We start from the raw sequence: 19,963 nt of genomic DNA on the forward strand, positions 1-19,963 counted from the left end.
GCAGCGCTTGAAAAAAATTTCCAACTGCTTGGAACAGCAAGTGGAAGAGCTGGCTGTGAGCACAGAGCCTGTCACTGGTCAGGGTGCTATGGGGAGATGTGGCACAGCTCATTTTTTGCCCTCCACGTCTTTGCTACACAGTGGTGATGGTGCAGCATCACTGCCGGGATGCTGCTTCGGGTCCTCTGTGCCTTGACACCACTCCTGTGGATTAAATGCTTTCCTGGGGTCCTGTGGATGAAGCCTAACCCTGCCCAGATGCTTGGCCTCCAGCAGGCATGGCCTGAGACAGAAACAAAGTGTTATCTTCACTCTAGTGGGACTTGTTCAACAACTGCTATTGGGAGCTGAATGAAATGTCAGTAAATCATGGTGAAAACTCATCTATCGCAAGAAAGTTGTGTGTCCTCAGAGCAGGCTCCCCTAAGCACCCCTCTTTTCCTCCAGGCAGTCTATGTTTGCCATAGCTCCAAACTACTAGGATGCTAGCTGGTCATCCAGCATTTTTGTAAGGAATTGGAGGGATCAATCCTGCCCTGACAGGCGAGCAGCACTCGCCCTTGGCTGTGCTTCAGGAGGCTGATTACCAAACCCAGGTGTGGGCAATAAGGGCTATGCTTCCCCTCCCAGCTGATCAAAGACAAAGGCAGGCAATGCTGGAGGATCTGCTCACCTTTCCAGGGTGGCTGTAGGAAACGGTAGCTATCTTTAAAATAATCACAATCCTGTAAGAGTCTTAAGTTTTTAACAGGCGTGTGTTAATGTGGAGGTCCCTGGAGGGAACAATGAAAGGACAATGCATCTTGAGTTGTAAGTTTTGACTCTCTGTCTGCTGCCATTTGCACTTCCTGGGCTTTGGAGGAGAGTGAGAGCTGAAGGAGATCTCAGGTCTATGCATACAATCTCACCCTCAGTGGTTTTGGCTGAGCACTGGCAAATATTGAACGAGGCAGTCACGCAGGCTCTCTGACCTGCCTCAGTTGTTGACAATCTATAGCGAGCTAAGTATAAGTTATAGCAACTCAGAACGAGTTACAATTACTCTCAAACATGGAATATCATTCTTGAGCACCCAAATCCCTTTCTTTCCCCCATTTAGTGTGTTGGAAGTATCTCTTTTTTGGTGTAGAATATTGAATTCATTATTAGCCTTTAATATGTAACTTACACTGATGACAAAGTGTTCTGGTTCCTTGCTGACTTTTGATAACATGTTTTTCTTTAGAAACTGAGAGTGTCTGAGAATAAACAGACCCCAAAGTATTATCATTTGTTTTTATATTTGGACAATGTTAACCTTTTGTAGTTTCCCACAATGTTGATTGAGTTGTATGTATCAATGCCACTGTGGGGTAATTTTATTTCTGCCTCATGTTTCTCTTTTTAAAAAATTTATTTAAACCTATATTCTGTATCTTACATGGAAAAAGAAGAAAATTTTTGATGTTTACATGTATGTAAACATGATGTTTGCATGTTCACCTCTATATGCCCATTTTGATGGTGCTCCTTCCATGTATAGATCATGGTGGTTAGGATACCACATTCAGGTGGTTAGGATACCACATTCAGAGACCCTGTATAGATTATGATTTGGCTTTTTTTTTTTTTTTTTTTTTTTTTTTTTTTTTTTTTTTTTTTTTTCCTAATAGTTCTTTGCTTTTAGGATTACAAGTGGGGATTGGGAAAAAATACATTTAGTGTAATATATTTAAACTTGGGTAATCTCTATGGCTATATATTATGTGGGGATTTTTTACAARAATTTACTCATCAGGATGGGCTGTATGAAAACTCCTAGGAAATAATGCAACTACAGGATTGAAACCTGTTTCAATATGTTTCTTGTTTCTAATTAAAACATGGAGACTGGTCTTTAACTTGACTCTCCTATAAGCCTGCCTTTGTTGACAGCGTGGTTTTGCAACACAATTTGCAGAGTAATCACTGCTGGTTAGTTGAAATGGAAGTGTGTAGGGTCTGCCAGGGAAATGGACAGAGAAGGAAGGAAAGAGAATATTTCAGAAGATTACACTGATTCTATAGTTCTTTTACACATTCAGTCCATTGTGTCTTTATACTACCCCTGCAGTACATTAATTTCTGGTAGGTTTTAGTGGGAAAATTTTTTTAGTGAGGTTAAAAGCTACAAGCACTCCAATTGTAATCAAGGCTCAGATCCTTGTCAGTTCTAGTCAGTGAAAATACCCATCAAGGTATTATTCTACTACTATGGTTCTCTCAAGCTGTGCCTTAAGTAATTCTTACCATGCATCTTCAGTTGGACTCAAATTATATGTGCTTTCTAAAGCCTTTTGCAAATACCTAATAATGATGCAAAAGGTAAAATACTTCAACTAAGTAGAATAAAAGAATACAAAAGCAGGAATGGAGTCAAAAAGCAGAATCACTTAACATGCTCTTGAAGGTTTTGCTATACTAGATCTTGTTAGTGTATTTATAATTGTTAATGTTAAAAGTGGGGAAAAAAAGATGTTTAACTTTGTTAGATAAGGGGAAACAAAAAAAAAAACCAAAACCCAAATAATCTCATTGAGTCATCTGATCCACATTAAACACTTAAGTTTTTGTAGGCAAAATGTTTCTCATTCTTGAGCCCCTCGGGACAGTGCTTACATCAGAGCAGAAAGTGACCAAGAAACATAAGGGGAAAATGATGGTAATTCGAAATAATTAATTTGCATGTGTTATTTACAAATCTAATAACAACAATTATTGAACTATAAACAGAGACTAGATTTCTAAAGGTGTTTAGAAATCTTTGAAAAAAAAAGATAGGGTGTGTCTGTGGCGGGGGGGGATAATTTTTAATTATCTGTCTGTATAATTTTTAAAATATGAATGATACTCCTTATTCTGCCTTATTGTATATTAAGGCAGAGGAAAGAAGTGAAATCTCTAGCAGGAATGGCACCAAAAGTAAAAGTTAGATCAGCTGGGAATGTGTTTCCCTGGAATGATGCAATGGTTTAAGGAATCCCTGATGAAAGGGAAATTGCAAGTAAGGAAACTCATAGCTGTGAGGAATACATAAAGTCTTTCATAGAAACTGAACCTAATAGACCAAGGAGTTTGGATATGGTAAATTACAAACAGAAAATCTAATTATTACTTGGTTAGTGTTGAACCAAGGTATTAGACTGCTGAACTCAACCAACTTGGCAATTAGGCATCCTCAAGCCCTTTTTGTTTCTATTTCAGTTATTTTAATTCTAAATTTTAAAAGTGGAAGGGAATATTTGCCTGGAAGTTCAGGAAATATGCTGTACAAGTGTACAACAAGTGTACAAATGTACAGGTGGTGCTTGCACATCTAAAGCAAAAATGATAGAGAAGCAGCAACTGATTAAAACTTTTGCACAAGTTTCCAAATTAGCAAGTGACAGCAGCTAAATAAATTATTAAATATGCAGGGTGAAATAGAGGAATACTTTAGTGTATCTTTTTCATTTGAATTTGAATACCGCTATATTTCTTGCTTGTTTTATCTTGTTGCATGCCAGATGTTCTTATCAGGGAAGGCAATGGTGATGCATTTTAATATTGATGAGTTTATTCTCCTGAGAATAATAGTATATCTACCTTCTCAGAATACAAATTGTAGGAGGCTTTTTATAGCAAAATTACTACAATGCCTTGAATTTTAAATGCAACAATTTAAAACGGTTGAAAGAACTTTCTGTTTATTATCTTTATTTTATCTACTTTAAAAGGAGAATTACTCTCCTTTTAAAATTATCTATTGTTTTGAGAATGACTCTCCTTTTAAAATTTTCTATTCTTTTGGTGAACTTTAAAAAGCAAGTATATAAATCACCAGAGGTACTGTGTAATCTGTCAAAGTAGCATATGCTTAACCACCTTATAAACTATTAAATAATCGTAATATTTCTCTTTCCAAGTTTCTTASTTTATTTGTTTAAACAATCACAGAGCAATTGCAGAGTAATTAAAGAAACTTGTTTTAACTTTTCCTTTTCTTCCCCCTCTTTTCCTTCAGGAACTTGGACGTACCAAAATTATAAATGATTTGGTGACAAGCTGAGCTTGCGATGCAGGCAATAAAAGCCGTGGAAGAAGAAGTTACTTTTATAAAGGAAACACTTTTCACAGAATCCTTCCTAAAGCACCAAGAGAGCAGCAGAAGCCCGGAGAGTAGGCAGCTCCGAGAGCAGCAGCCATTGGAAGGAGCTGTCTGCGGCTCGCAGTGCTGCACTGAGCATGTCCCGGCGGAGCCCAGCGCCAGCAGCACATTATGCAAAAAGGCAGCTCCAGCAGATGGGAGAGAGGCACAGCGAGCGTTTGCTTCCCTTGCATCACCACCGCTCGAAAACAAACCTGGATCGCTAGAGGGGATCGCAGCAGGCCGGAGGAATGAGATCCGGGAGGATGGCTTGATTGCCAAAGGTGTTGCACTGCGAACAATCATGGGGAATCAAGATGGGAAGCTGAAGAAAAATACAGGTGATGTGCAGGAAGGAGAAGATGTCTCTGGGCCCAAGGATACGGACGGCACAAAGAAGGTAACGGGAGGCAGAAGGGGACTGGGGAAGCATGTGAAAGGAAGCGAATCAGGGAAGAAGAAGGGTAAGTCGGACTCCAGGCCCTCTGTATTTTCTAATCTGAGGATCAGAAAAAATCTGTCCAAGGCTAAAGATGGGAATAGCAGTTCACGGGAGGATGTTTTGGAAAGCCAGGCCTTGCAGCCTGGAGAGCTGGACAGTACTCAGTCGATTGTAGCCAAAACTCCCGATATAAGCATCTCTGCAGACGAAGGGGGTCTCTCAGACACAGATGCTGAACATTTTGAAACCAGAAATGAAACCGTTCCAGCTGCTGCAGAGACACAGGATGGACAAAGGACCAGCTCTGGCTCCGATACAGATATATACAGTTTCCATTCAGCTGCAGAACAAGAGGATTTGCTTTCTGATATCCAGCAAGCTATTAGACTGCAGCAGCAGCAGCAGCAGCAGGGGGCAATTAACACTGGAACTGAGGACCTTGCCACCACAACAATGGGCCGACACATGGCTAATTCGCAAGCGACCCCCTTGGATTTTGAACGTTTTTTTTCAGCAACTACCACTGACAAAGAGAGGAGCCCAGACACTGAGGGGGCTTTCCCAGCGGTGTCAGAGACGGTGGAAAGCGTTCCCGTCTCCCGTGCGACTGAATGTGAAGCGAAAGAAGCGGTCAATGGCACGGACTCTCCTGGTAACGGCGTGCTTGAAACACAGGAACGTCAGCTATTGAGTGAGGAGCAGCGCAGGGCCCGAGTAGATGCTGTAGCCAGTGAACTACAAGATGGTTTGAGCAGAAATGTGGTGGAAAATGGGTCTGAGACACACAGCTCCACGCAGCCTCTTCCAACTTCAGTGGCAGATGCTGAGGCTGAAATTGCTGAAGTGCAGGCTGTTGATTTTCAGGGCTCAGTAACAGAGGGTGGTATTTCAGATGCAGGCCGTTATCATGCAGCTGAGACTCAGGAAGGGAAGCACACTCTGCCAGCCAGTCAAGAGGGGCTGCAAAACGGTTTATCCACGGAAATGAAAAATGGCAGTTTGTCCTCTCAAGGAGCAACAGACAGTCCGATGCTTGGCTCCCGATGTTTTAAGCCCTACCTAATTAATCCTTGTTACATCAAAACCACAACTAGACAACTGAGTTCTCCCAACCATTCACCTTCTCCCTCCCCATCCCAGAGCCCGCTTTTCACGAGGAGGCAGGAGTCCTTCCACAAAAAGGAAAAAGTCTCAATCAAGAAGAAGAGGTCTGCTAGTTTGGCAGGTTTGTTAAGTCGCTCTGCAGACTGGACAGAAGAGGTCTCTAATCACAAAAGCGAGATAACAGAGAAGGTGAGCTCTGCAGACTATTTGGAGAACAAGGGGTTCAGAGAGAAATTTCAAACAGAAAGAGTGCCTTTGACTCAGTCAAGAAAGTCCTCAGGGGTCCAGGCTTCTACAGAGATATTTCCCAATGTCTTTTCAGGTGAGTGATATGTATTAAGGGTTCCTGTCTTTTGTTTGTTTCTTTTTCCCACAGCAGCTTTGAAAATACTTTTAAAATACTTCAATTCGTTGCATGCAATAGTTTGCATGTATTATCATATTTCCTTGTACTGACAGCTTTAAAATCCAAGGCCTGATCTTGCAAACACAGTTCAAATTTCATTAGTCGGGCAGTACTGCCAGTAAAGGAAGTGCATAACTCTTTGAAGTTTTTGTTTCTACTTGTCTCCTTTGTCTGCATCCTGTAGGAAAAGGCTGAATTCCTTAAATTATTCTTGTTGAAAAATGCTAAAAGCCTACTGTTGTAGGCAGATCAGCTCTCTGCATAAATAGATCTTTCAAATGCAAAGCTTTCTGTAAYCAGGATCCTGTTTTGAGTTTTCTTGTGCTAGGTGCTGTTCTAATGTAGTGTAAACATATTAGAGCCACACCTGGTGTTAGGCTGAGGCAATGATGAGGATTTGCTTAGTGCAAAAAAGAAAAAGCCATGCAAGCACAGATGGACAGCACTACATAAAGGAACCACTTTCCTCTTCAGGAGGGTGAAGGAGGAGAAGAAAACCATGTTAGTATCTTGAAAGGCAGCAAAAACAGGAGGGGAGAAGGGAAATCGGGGGTAGTGATATTTGGTAGCTGTGGCAGGCTGCTGCTCAGGCTACATGAGGTGACTCCTTCAGTAAAGTGCTCTTGCCTGTTACGCAGCTTGCGTGCTGTCACAAAGACATGGGAATAGAGTTCACAAGTGAAATGGTGTGAGTATATGGCTATATTTTCCTACACTCTGAGGTTTTTTTCCCCTTTTCTCTTCCCCCCACGTGAAATTTCTTAATAAAGGTAATGTATATATAAATAGGGACACTTCTGCACATAGGAGGTATGTATGCAGAGAAAACTCAGGAATTTATTACATATACTTTTCACTTAAGGATCCTGTAGAACTCAGAGAATACAGAGAACATACCCAAAGAGCATCTGTTATAAGATAAAATCAGTTTTGTTTTGAATGAAGTCAGTTCTAGATGCACGAGCAAAGTAATCATTCACGTATACAATATCTTTGCAAAAATGGAGTGAGATTTTTTCTGCATTTATGAAAAGTAAACAAAGGAGTATGATTTATGAAGAAAGGAACATTATTTTCTAGATTTAAATCACAATGCTTTTATTCTTCAGTAGTCTTGAACAAAAATCCCCAATTTCATTCTGGAAAATTAGAATTAAATTCTTTTAACACAGAAAAAGCCAGTCCCCTCTGAGACTAGCCCTCTGTGAACTGAATCTTTTTTGTGTTTTAAATCCCTTTTACCTGGTTCTCAGATTTAATTTCAGACATCCTACCTAAACTTTTTCAATTTGAGGTGTTCAAAATTTTCAGATTTATAGCATATAAAAAGCACATTTTTAAAAAAATCTGTCATCATTTGACAGTTTATGAGCCACTCAGAAAAATTTTGTCACATCAGTAATTGGACTTTTTGGTGGAAATAAATTTTATATGGCAAACTTCAAGAACATGGTGGGTGTTTTTAGACACTTTTTTTTTTCCTGGGAAACAGTTTTTTTGTGTTTCCTTACAAGGTTTTGATTTACTTACTAATAATTTTTGGTTTGGTTTGTTTTTTCTCTCACCAATGCTTTAGAGTGTTATTGTGAAGGGACCAGTGTCCAATGCAACAGTAGTTCTATCTCGTATGGAAATTACAGTGACCCTCATTTGCATGTATATACCAGCTGTCTTTGCAGGCAGAGGACAATTATATCTTTCAGTTCATGCAAAAAAGCTTAAAGTGAGGAACTGGAAATGACTCATTTGTTTGGCTATTCTGAGTTTTAAAAAAACGTATTTACAAGCTAAAAATTTTCAAGAATTTAAAAATAACAACTAGTATACATAGAAAAAGGAAATTAAACTTCACGTTACTATTCCCATAAACTTCCATTGCTGTAAGAGCCTAAAAGCCTTATTTAATAAGCCATTCTGCACAGCTAAATAATTTCCGTGGTACTATTTGATACTATTTGTGAAAAATGTTGTATTTACTTGCATGCAAGATATACATTGATTAGGGGGATTATCATCAGGCTTGTAGAAATGCCATTCTTTATAGAGGGATATTTCTAGCACAAAAAAAAAACAAAAAAAAAAAAAAAAAAAAAAAAAAAAAAAACAAAAAACAAAACAAAAACAAAAACCCAAAACAAACCAAAGCCAAACCCAAACAGCTTCTTGCCTACAGCATTAAATCCCATTTTGCTGTGCAGTGACTGCAGAGTTGTTCTGCATTTCTAACTGGGATCAAGTAAAATATTCCACAATGCTTTTTCATCGATTTCAATGACAGCAGGTTCTATGCAGATGATTGGCCTACTTTTGCACCATGTTGGCTGTGTGCCATTTGGTTTTCACAGTGATCCATATGAACTCTTTAAGACTGCTCTAATGTAAAATGTAAATGGATACCAAGAACTTGAATGGGAGTCTTTGCATATTTTGATTTTGCTTTATATAACAGGGAAAGTATAGTATTTCGAATATGATGCATTGCTTAGGAATGTGGTGTGGACAAGTTTCTGGGCATTTTGTATTTCAGGCATTGGATCTATTTCTTTTTTGATGAGGACAGCTGTATTTGAATTTGCAGTGACAGTAATTACACTGAATTACTGCAGTGACAGTAATTGGGTAATCTAAGCTCTAGATTACCCAATCCACAGTGGAGTCATGGCTTTTATATCATGGTCCCAGGAGGACAAGAGCTCCACAAGAGTTAGTTCTTCCACTTTGGTGTGTAGCAGTGAATGATTTGCACTAATGTGAAGAGAGTATCTTGGTGGGAAAATGAAATTGCTGTTTCCAAACATTAACATAACTGAAATGAAAGAGCCAATAGATAGATTTAGTAAAAAGGATGTCATCCTTGCATTAGTTTGAGGTGCAGTGAGTGCAGAGGAATTAATAAGGGTGTCTTTTACATAAATTGAATGAGTCCCATCAGCTGCTCCAGATGGTAATTAAACCTGACCCAGACAATCCCATGCCCCTTCTAATCTCTGTTGGCTGGTTGTAACACACTTGCTGTTTGAAGCTCTTTCAAGCACATCATTTATCATTAAATCTCTCTGCAGATTACTATTTGTTCTCTTCCTCTTTGTGTAAAGAGGAGACAAACAAAAAGTCCCGGTTGCCATAAAACAAAACCTGAAGCCAGTACTGTGCTTGTGTATTCATGTCTGTGTTCTGATTCCCACAATTCTTAAAAATGCCACTTCACTTCTGTGCTGGGCTAATGTCATCTTCCCGCTTGCATTTCCAGTGCAGTGTCTACAGGCATATACAAAGGCCTTAGTATACATAAGTATGTGAAAACTTGAAAAAATTGGATCAAAGTTTGTGTCTGAGAGATAAATTAGATATTTTTAAATGCTTTATCAGGGCTTTTTTTCTTTCTCATTCATGTGATGATGCACACAATATGGATTTGTATCTGTTGGCATCCTGAGCAGACTGTTTCTCATGCAGCTGTTATTTAGGATTACTTATGGTTTGCTGTTTCACTGATGGTGTTTGTTAGCAGTAAAACAAATGATTCTTTTATCAGATGGGTGCAGCCTTCTCTAACCAAGGGAGCTGCCCAACAGCAACTCTACATGTGGTGTGTGATCACACGCTACCCCGAGTGCTGCTAGCGAGCATCTGAAGGGAAAGATCCTCCTCTTTTTGCCTAGTACACACAAAAAAAGGGAGGAAGGGGGGAAGATGCCAATAGTGCATTTCAAATATACTAAAATGTTTTTGAAAATGAAATACGGGCTCAAATATGTTATTGAAAGACTTCTGAATGCTGATAAGTTTCTTTAATGTTACTGTGCCAGCACTGCAATAGGGATTTGGAGCAATATGAGTAATTTCACTGGAATTCAGTGCTGCCATGGGCTAGTTTTGATGGGATCTCATTCTTAAAACTTTGATCATTATCTAGAGCTTCATTGGGAGTTGCAGGTTTTGGTCATGGGATTTAGTGGCTCTGTCTATTGGGCAACTACATTCTGAGCGGCAGCCCTGTTCTGAGGTATGACTGACAGCCTGACACAGGTCTGGGGTAGCAATGTGTGGTCTTGGTGGCCTGATGGTCTTTTTTGGGGTGCAAAAGAGAAAGAAAAAGGGACAGTTTTTAGCTGAAGGCCCACACAGCTCTGTTTGGTTCTGTGACACCGTATCACTATAATATTCATCACACAACAGATCTGTCTGGAACTGACCAGTAAAACTCATTGTATGCTTCACTGACTTAATTTCYGTGAAATGAGCAGGGGATTCTTACAGTGGGAATAGTAATGTGGAGTTTGGTTATATTTTTAGGATGTAATTGTGCTTTATTATTTTTTTAAATATGTATTTATTAATAGCTTGGGGCGTGGTTTGTCTATTTAAAAAAGCCCAAAACTCTGCGTAGAACTCTTATTTGCAGAAAAACACTCTCTATTTCCTGAAACAGGCAATTGTTGTGTCTGAAGAAAAACAAATTTGGAATTGAAAAGCGATTCTAGGGATATTTTAGGCTGTCTGTATGTGAGAGATTAAGTTCTAAAGTGAATCATAGTGATAGAAAATTCAAAAATACTAATTACCCAAGATACTTTCCTTATTTAATGTTTTAACCAAGTTCAGGGTATGGCTAAGTGTATTGCTTATGAACTACTTCTGCCAAAATTTGAGCTTACATAAGGCATAGTGGTGATGAACCGTATATGTGTAGGTGTGGGTGACTGCAGCTTTGGTTATTTTTASGTACATTTGAAAACATCATTCTGTAGCAGTTAGCTGGACTGCAAGTTTCCAGAATCTTTCTATGTATGCAGTTGATCTTTTTTGGGAATGGGGTGAGTTGGTACATGGGGAGCAGGGCAGAATCAGAAAGAAGCTTTGAAAGGAAGGTGATGGAAGGATGTGAGGACTTCACTTTCAGTCGCTTCATTCCTGCCTCTTCATATGATAATAGAAGGCCAGTTGCATTTCATTAAAGGCTTTAGAAAAGGCAAGTGGGTTCAGGAGCTGTGTCATGCTATTATTTTCTCTAAGCAGCAGCAGCTTCCTGCATTCCTACATTGTAGTTCATGTGAAGAAAGTTAGGGACAACGAGCTGATCTGTGTTGCCTTGAGTTAAAAAAAAAAAAAAAAACAAAACAAACCAGTTGCTCCTTTTATCCATATTTCTATATGCTGTCCATAATGCATCCTTCACACTGATGGAAATAGCTAGGCTTTCTGACCAGGAAGGGGGTTATGTTTTCTGAAAACATAAAACCTTCTTTTATTCTCAGATAAATACATATCATGACTTCTTCCATCTGTATTTGCATAGCAGTAAAACTGTTAAGTGAGTTAGTGGGTTTGCAACAGTAAGAAGCAGTGGTTATGAGATTGTGGGTAAACATCTCAAGTTGTTAAAACTTATATAACTTATTGAAAGTTAAATGTAAATATATAAATATAGAAGTGCATACATCTTGAGAATTTAATCTTTTTGATGTCTTGATGTATACAGCTGAACAGTGGCAGGAGAGCCTAGTCACAAATGAGGAATATTGAGACATTCTTATTTGTCAGTATAAGTGCAAATTTTTTGGTCTTGGGATCTATATGAAAGTTATCAGGAGTGCCAGAGCTCTGAACCTGGTGTGAATTTAAATCAGGAGAAAACACAGATAACCTTCCTGTGGAACTAATTAAAGAAGGCACCTTTCATTCTAGAATTTATTTGATGCCGGGATCTGGCTCAGATGTCTCTTGAAGACACAGAGATAGCATGTACTAGGGAAAAAGTGACTCCTATCTTTTCTTCTTCCTTGCAMTGATAAGAAAAAAAATCACTGTAAGAAAGAAATCTATGCTGCAGTATCACAATAATTAAATACACTAACATCTCTTAAAAGTTATGGAAGAAAAGGTGGTTTTCATTAAAAAGAAAAACAAAACCAAAACATTGCCTTCATAATAGAGGTTGTGTATCCAAGTGCTATTTTGTCATGCTGAAGAGTCAAAAATGTTAACATCGTGCTTAAGACTCATGCTAAGAGTCAAAAAATAAATTATGAGAAATTGTTGAGGGAAATATTTGGTTACATCAGTGAAAGAGCATAAAGGTCCAGTTACAGCAAGGGAGTTGTGCTTCTACGTTTTCTTCAGATGAGGTCTAGAAGAACATATCTGCCCAAACATATATATGTGCATGTCTAGTTTTCATTTTTATGCAATACAGTTCTAATTTTCTGCTTTTCCCTTTCTTCATCTTGCTGGCTTTTGTTTATTGGATACAAAGAGCTTTTCTACATCCTGATAAATATTAAAAGGCAGTTATTGAAGTTGGAGATTACCAGACCTTGGAAACACAGGTCCTGGAGGAGAAAGCAAGCTAAGGCATGCCTGGGAGCTAATTAATAGATTGAATGAAATGTGTTATTTGTGCCCTTCTTTAAAGGCTTCCTAGTTTGGTTCAGTTGTGTCTTGTAACTTTGTGGCTGCTTGAGCACGCACTTATATTTATTCTAAGGTAGAGAGTGCATTGAATGTGGACTAAAACGTTGAACTGGTGAAAATAAAGAAGTTTTACAAAATTGGGTTGCAAGGAATAGTGTGTATCAGTTCAGACTGACAAAAGATGTTAGTAATTCATGCCCAAAAAGACATCAGATCAGCTTCTTACTTTAATGATCTAGACAGAAAGAATTGTGGCCGTCCAGCAGTCTGTGAGAACCTGGCACAGAATGCTGCCTTCACATCACAAATCACCACAGAAACTAAAAGGGTAAAGATGGACAGAATGTAATGCTTGCTGAGAGGAAGCTAAGGACCTGGAAAACACAGTATGAAATTTGCCAAAGATGCATATGGTGCCTAAAAGATTTGGTAGATGGACACGTAGAAATTCTCCTTCATAATAAATTTCAGTAATTAGGGAAGCTTTATAAATGTACTTCTGTAATRCACATATTACAGAATATTGCATTAGAACCTGAAGAGAAATCAAGGTGGCAGGACATGGTTTTTAATGCCATTTAATGCTGTGGGAGGGTGCATCTTGTTTATATTTTTGAAAGATATTTTGTATTGTGAACCACTGCTATATCATAGTTGAGGAATTGTCTGGTATTTAAAAATATTTTTAAAYCTGCTTCTGAAAGTTAATACATGGAAGCTTCTGAAAGATGTATTCGTACCTTTTACCATATATGTTTCATATACACGTCACTAAATGACATTTATAAATGACATTAGCAAAAGGTAGGGATAAATAATAGTTTGATATTCTGTCTCAGCTTATCCTGTTATACATATGTCATATGCAAGAAAATTCACTGTGGGGGAAAGGTGTAAAATCTTAGTCACCATGAAAGCAAAATTTCAAGGAGCTTATGTTCAARTTAGGGAGACAAAGTGCTTTGCAGACTTGCTAATCTGGAAGAATGCTGAAAGCACTGTCACAGCCCATCAGAAATATTTTGATATATTTAGGAGCTCTGCTGATGGCAAAGCTATAATACCTGTTTTCTATAAAAATTAAAATATTGTTATTGCAAATAATCAAGCCAATTTTCATCATGTTTGCAGCTACTTTCTAGACAACACAAGAATGGTAAGGAGGCATTCATCTGCATTTCCGTACAAAATGGTGACACTGCAAATCATTTATCCAAAGAAGAAAATTCCTGGTGGGAGTAAGGGAAAATTCCTGGTTTAGATAAGGGAATTTGTCATATTACTTCACTGCCACCAGAGGAACAGCATCACTTTGCTCTGCTTCCCCCTAGTGCTGTGATTAATGGGCTCAGTCAGGCTGTGGAAGTTGATTACATAATTAACACAAGAACAGACCTTCATCCTGACCTTTGTCCTGACCATAGCACTTGTAGGACTTGACATTTTCACTACAGAGTAAAATTTTCATTAAACTTTTGTCCTTCTATATTCAGACACAAATTTCAAAATTAGGAACTGAACTGACCTTAGGATTTCATTCATCAGGATGAAGGTCTGCATTAATTAGATTTTTACATACTTCTGCTCTTTCTAGCATGATTTGTGGAAATATGATATGTGTTTAAGTAATCTTATAATGGACTACTGGGGTATGTACTGAAATTGGTGGTGTTGTCATGTCTCATATCCAGCACAAATGAACAGGCTGTTTCAAAATACAGCTGCTTGGCTCAATAAAGGGATACTATGGATAAAGAGTGAGATGTGGAAGAGGGCTGAAAACTGTACCATCCTTTCTGGGGTAGATTTTTCTACATTTAATTCTGTGATCTCTCTTTATTGTCTTTATTTTTGGACATTCATGTTTTTAAATTTTTTCAGACCTCCACCTTTTCCATCAAGGCATTTCTGGAAGAGTTTCAGGGCCAGCTGAATGCAGTGCTACTTTGGCCCTGTATGTATTGAGGTGGCCCTGGGGGCAGTGACAGGACTCTCTTCCAGTGGCAGCTTATGTCCCTGCTTCCAAAAGGGAGCGTGCACATGTGTTCCCTAGCTCTCTTTGGGATGTCTCTACCACTTGAAGCAATTAGCATTGTGTCATGCTGTTTCTTTTGCTGTGCAATGTGTTGCTTGTTCTTAGCTGAGTTGAAATCTCAGTGATACGCTTATTAAAGCCACACAACTCAGAATCTGTTTTAATTATTAGTGAGAATTGTGGGGCTAAAATAAGGGGGAAAATACTTGCTTGAGTTGCACAGGGGTTGATGTACTGTGGTCCTATCCTTAGAGATAGTGAAGAGTTTAATGGAAAAATTTTAACACTAAACAAGGGTACTGCAGGAGATGGGAAAATGTCAAAGGAGGGAGATTGAGATGCCAAGAAATTCAGACACCTTGGCAAAAGTAAAGCACAGTGTTTACTGTGACAATCAAGTACAGGACTGAAAAATGTGAAATTAATAATTGATAGTTTTATTCTGGTCATTTGAATAGTCTATGAATGTATTCAATCAATACATTATTCACTGTAATTTAATAAATATATATTTCTGACTTTGAAATTATATTGAGCTGTATGTAGGCAGACATAGAAAACTGTGGGAATGAGGGAGATACTGTTGATATATGTCTTTTCCTTAATTCTCTTGCTTAGACAGGCTTTCTGCTTTGACTTCTGAATTTAAATTGGTGTGTGGGTTTAGTTCATACCATCCATGTGAACAGAGCCAGGAAATCTGGAGGCAGAGCATCAGAGAGGAAAGGACAGTCTTCTTGGGTATTTCCATACATTCTTAACTTTTTTAATGTTCTAAATACTAGAATATATTATATATATATATATATGAAAAATAATAAATATTTTATGTATAATATGATCATATACAATAGAAATACATAAATGTATCAATATATAACATCTGTAGGGTTTTTTCCTGTTAGAAACATATGCTTTTATACAACCAGCAAAAGCAGAGATCAGCTATCACACTAAGAAAGAAAGGAAATATATTTGATAGCATTATAGCAATTTGTGCCCTAGCCCTTGACCTGTTTTGTTATTTTTTTGTTATTTAAGGTTTATGTTGCCTGGAAATTAGACTTAAAACATATTTTATTTTGTGTTTATCTATAGTAGAAGGATTTGTTTTTTCATTTTGTCATGAAATTATATTTTGTGTGCAGGCCTGTTGTTTAGTAGGTTTCCACATTTTATGTAACCAGGCTGTGAGAAAGCTGTCACATGATTTCAGGAAAGTATCTCTCAATAAAGATTCAATCCCTTAAAAAAAAAAAAACAAAAAAAAAAAAAAAAAAAAAAAAAAAAAAAAAAAAAAAAAAAAAAAAACCCAAAAAAAAAAAAAAAACCACCCAGAAAAAAAGCCGCTAAAGCAAACTCACAGGATGAGAAATCTAGAACAGTTTACCAATCTAAATCAGAAGAGGATTAGAAACTCTTCAGTGAAAAACAATAAATGAAGTTTCTAATAATGGAACATTGGGCATAATCTTCCAGGTCAGTTTTCAGGCAAAACCAGACAAAATTAAATTGCTACTTTACCTCAAATGCATATTTAAAATGCACTTATTCAGTACTCGGGCTTGTTATTTGAAGAAAAGATGTCTAGAATACCAATGTCTAGTTCTTTTTTATTCCCCAGGTTCCATGTGCATCTTGGAAAACCTGTTCTTTCTCAGCAGTCATATGTTGCACATTATATCTAGGCTGAGTGGTACAGGTTAGCTGAAAAACTGGAAATTGGAAAAGATTATGAAATGAAAGGCAAAAAATTAAAGAACTTTAATACTTTTGATTGAGGTATTAATTTAATATGTAAAATATTAGTGTACTTACAATATTCGAGACCTGGTRAAGCACATTGAACAGCAAAAAAGGTGAAAATGGAGCATGATTGATTTGCCCCTGAAAAATTGTTCGTTAAGATTTTGCTGTATAGCCTGAGCAAATATGATGAATGTGTAAATTGGTACTGAAAAATATTTAAGAAATTACATGTAGTAGCAATTACTATCTCAGCTAAAAAGATTAACATCTTTGCAGTATTTCTGTCTCTGACATGTTTGTCCTCTTCTGCCGTTCTGGGGCATTTTTGGTGCTGCATTGGTCAGGTGCTTTGCGATATGACTGAGGCCTGAGTGAGTTGCTCCCTTGCTGGCATCATGTGAGAAAAGGAGATAGTCCAAATCATTCCTTCCTTCCATTTCTTTTTTCTAAAATGGGACAGCAGATAGCCGAAGAAGAGCATTTCATTAGTTCTGAATGCAACTTTTTTTTTTTTTTATTTCCCCTCCTATTTTCTCTATTTTTTATTTTTTTTTTTTTTTTTTGAGTTTATAAAACTATGTTAGTCATTGGGATTCTTTCTAAGTGAGAAACTGTAAGATTACAATTGTCTTTTTACATTTTGTGAGACGAATAGAAAACATAAATGGAGAATCACCATTTTGTCCTTTTCTTCTTCCTCTTCCTTTATTTCCTGTACTGTCTCCCAAAAATAGAACAAGGCCTATGGTATATTTGGCTGTAAAGCTGAAGAAATCTCTTTGCTGTCTGAGCATTTCTGATCTTACTAAAATGGACAAAAAAGGAGTAAACTGGGAAAAGGCAGCAAGTAGATTTCAGTTTTTGAAGATGTAAGTAAGTGTTTGCACAAGTCGAGTTAACCCTTGAGGTAATTGCATAGGGTGTTCAGAACTGGTGTTACACTGATGCCGTTCACTCCACATAAGGAAGAAATAAAGTCTGTCTCCAGTGTGTGTAGGTTAAGATGGGCTGATCCAACTGCTGTGCTAACGATGAAGTGTGGTGTGATCCTCTGGTGGTTCAGAGAGAGAATCATCGAGACTGGCAGAAGGGAGAGCTTTTGGAGTATAACTCATTTCAGTCATTAGTCTCAACTGGTGCTCACTGACAGCTGTTCTCCCTGGCTTTTGCAAATCAAGCGTAAGGAGGATAGAAGACACATCTTTAAAGATAAATGTGAGGTTATAACAGCAAGATCCTCGGGGAAACATTATTGCAAGCCCTGCTGTAGTGCAGTGCCTCAGTGCATGTGTGTGTTTTCAGTACTATGACTACTTTTCTTCCAACTGTCTCTTGCATTCATGCCTGTTCCTCGCCTCAATAATCAAGCAAATTCAAAGCTAACAACATTTTCATGATATTGCTACTTAAGGATTTTCTTGCTCACCTTGTAGCTCTTTGAAAAGCATATAAAAGATTGAATTCATTGAGTCAGGATTTGCTTGTATTTCTCTGTGGACAATACTGATCATGCTTTCAACATTCAATAACTACTTCAGAAGAGCACAGATCCATATTTTTATTGTCTGCTTGAGGAATAAAAATGTTGCCCTGGAATACAAGGTAATTATAATAGACCAAATGTGTTTCCATCTGAAACAGAKAACTTCTTCTGCCAGGTCATGACAGATAAAGTAGCTCACATTATCAGAACTGATAGAAAAAGGTCTGTGACAGTCATTGCCACATGAAAGGAGTTGTAGTATATACACAGAGACACCTTTCCAGGTAAAGGGAGAATCTGTGGCTGTGTCAGGCCAGTACTGAGTGGGATTATTATATGAAATTATTATATCTTATATAATACAGTTTATATTTTGCCACATACCATCATTACACTAATTAATATTTGTAGAAAGCGTTTTGGTGGGGAAACAAGTCTCTCTCCCACTTGTATTTGAGTAAATATGATTACATTAAATCTAAAGTTAAAAATGGTCATTTAAGAATACAAATTCCCACATTTTTCATACAGGAGAGGGTATGAATGGGAACCATACAGGAACTTGTGAATTTTCATTCTGCAGTGAATAGTTTACTTGTTCTACAGGGGTGGCTTCCATGAACAGTGGTGTTCAATTCTTGGTCAGAGGGATTGGATGAAGATTTGTTGTGTCATACAGAAGGTGACAATCTCAATAGTTTCATCTTCATGGGAATAGGAGAAAGAGGCAGATGATGTAGATATGGGGAGCGTGGAATTTGGAAGCTGAGCCAGAAGACATGCTGAATCACAGTAGGTAAAGTAAAACAAAATAACCACAGATAGCCAGAATACCTGATGCTTCCAAAATTAATTTCATATTCTCATTTTTTTAATTGATTAATTGTGTATTCTTTGCAAGAGAAAAAAATTGAAAGTCTTTTCATTCCTTGCTAGGATTCAATAAGTCCTTCTAAGCTTCTAAAAATAACTTCTGATTTTAGAGTCATCTTACTTTTTGAAAATTTTTGGCAGAATTATCAGAATACTGATTTGATGTAAGACTGAAACCCAGCTGCAGTTCTTGTCTAATTCAAAATTTAGTATGCTTCTCATCCCTTGCCATATTAACAGAAAACAAAGTTCAGAAACTTCATGACCTGGGATTTCTAGGAAGAAACATTGTTTTAAATAGGAAAAGTGGTAATTTAATCTCGTAGGGAAAAAAAAAGATCTCACAGATCTTTAATTTTAGTTTTTACAGTTTTTCTGGCAGGTGAAAGCAGTCAAGAGAAATTCTTTGCCATTCCATTTAATCCTCTAGCAGAAATCAGCTGATCATTTGATAAATGAGTAATAATTTAATATTTAATTATTCCAGTTTATTTGCAAACATCTTCAACTCTTGAAGGTATTAACTCATGTAAGTTATGAAAATTAGGTGATTAAGGTGTCTGAATCCAAAATATGTCAATGCTGCATTTTATTTATAAACTAACAATGTAAAATTATAATCAAAATCGTAGTTGACTGAAATTTAACATATGCATTAAATATGGCTATGATAGCATATTGATGCAGGGATTAACATTGTACAGTCAATATAGATACAGAGTAATTTTAGCCTGAATGAATTCTGCTGTGTAGTGCAGGTAGATGGGATGTGGGCACGCCATTTATGGTTCAAAGTAACAGCAGTTAAAAGCCTGGGGGGTAGAATGCTAAAGGGGTGTTTTGCTAAACCTAACAAAAACACAACCTTCATTGTGCCCTGAATTTTTAACATGATTCTGCTGCTTCACAAATTCTCTTAAATCAGCATCAGTGGAGGCATGGGTGGGGTCAGAGGGCAGTGAGGCTCGAGCACATTCAGCAGCTGAAATGCTTCTGCTATAGTGGTTAGTCTCTCTTCATGAGGTAAAAGGGAAACATCAGATGCCTTTAACTAGGGAGGAACTGCCTCTTGGTCAGTGGTGGCTTTCAAATGCAGTTATCCCTTGCAGAATAACTACAGTCCTGTCAGGAACAGGAGTGGCACAGTGACTCCATCCACCAGGACCTGCAGTGCATGTCATGGTGTTATGAGGGAATGAGTCACATTCTCGAGTATGAACACACTTTCTTTTGTTAGGATTTATCTCCTTATTTCCCTTTCAGTGAAATGTTTGTTATCCTTTCTATAAATTTGGTTTTTTGGGTTGTTTTTT

General features: G+C 37.6%; 1 protein-coding gene across 3 annotated transcripts in view; it reads left to right on the top strand.

The window, feature by feature from the left end:
• Positions 1 to 19,963, top strand: part of FMN2 (formin 2) — a 169,886-nt gene that overhangs the window by 9,538 nt on the left and 140,385 nt on the right. For all 3 annotated transcript variants that reach the window (XM_057363968.1, XM_057363967.1, XM_057363969.1), the window contains exon 2: positions 4,022 to 6,012. In XM_057363968.1, coding sequence (XP_057219951.1) covers positions 4,074 to 6,012 — 1,939 coding nt within the window. In that variant the 5' untranslated portion in view covers positions 4,022 to 4,073. The remainder of the gene's footprint in view (positions 1 to 4,021; positions 6,013 to 19,963) is intronic.

This window comes from Malurus melanocephalus, unplaced genomic scaffold (genome assembly GCF_030028575.1).
Source record: "Malurus melanocephalus ecotype Western Australia unplaced genomic scaffold, MMel_1.1 scaffold_33, whole genome shotgun sequence".
Taxonomy (NCBI): Eukaryota; Metazoa; Chordata; class Aves; order Passeriformes; family Maluridae; genus Malurus; species Malurus melanocephalus.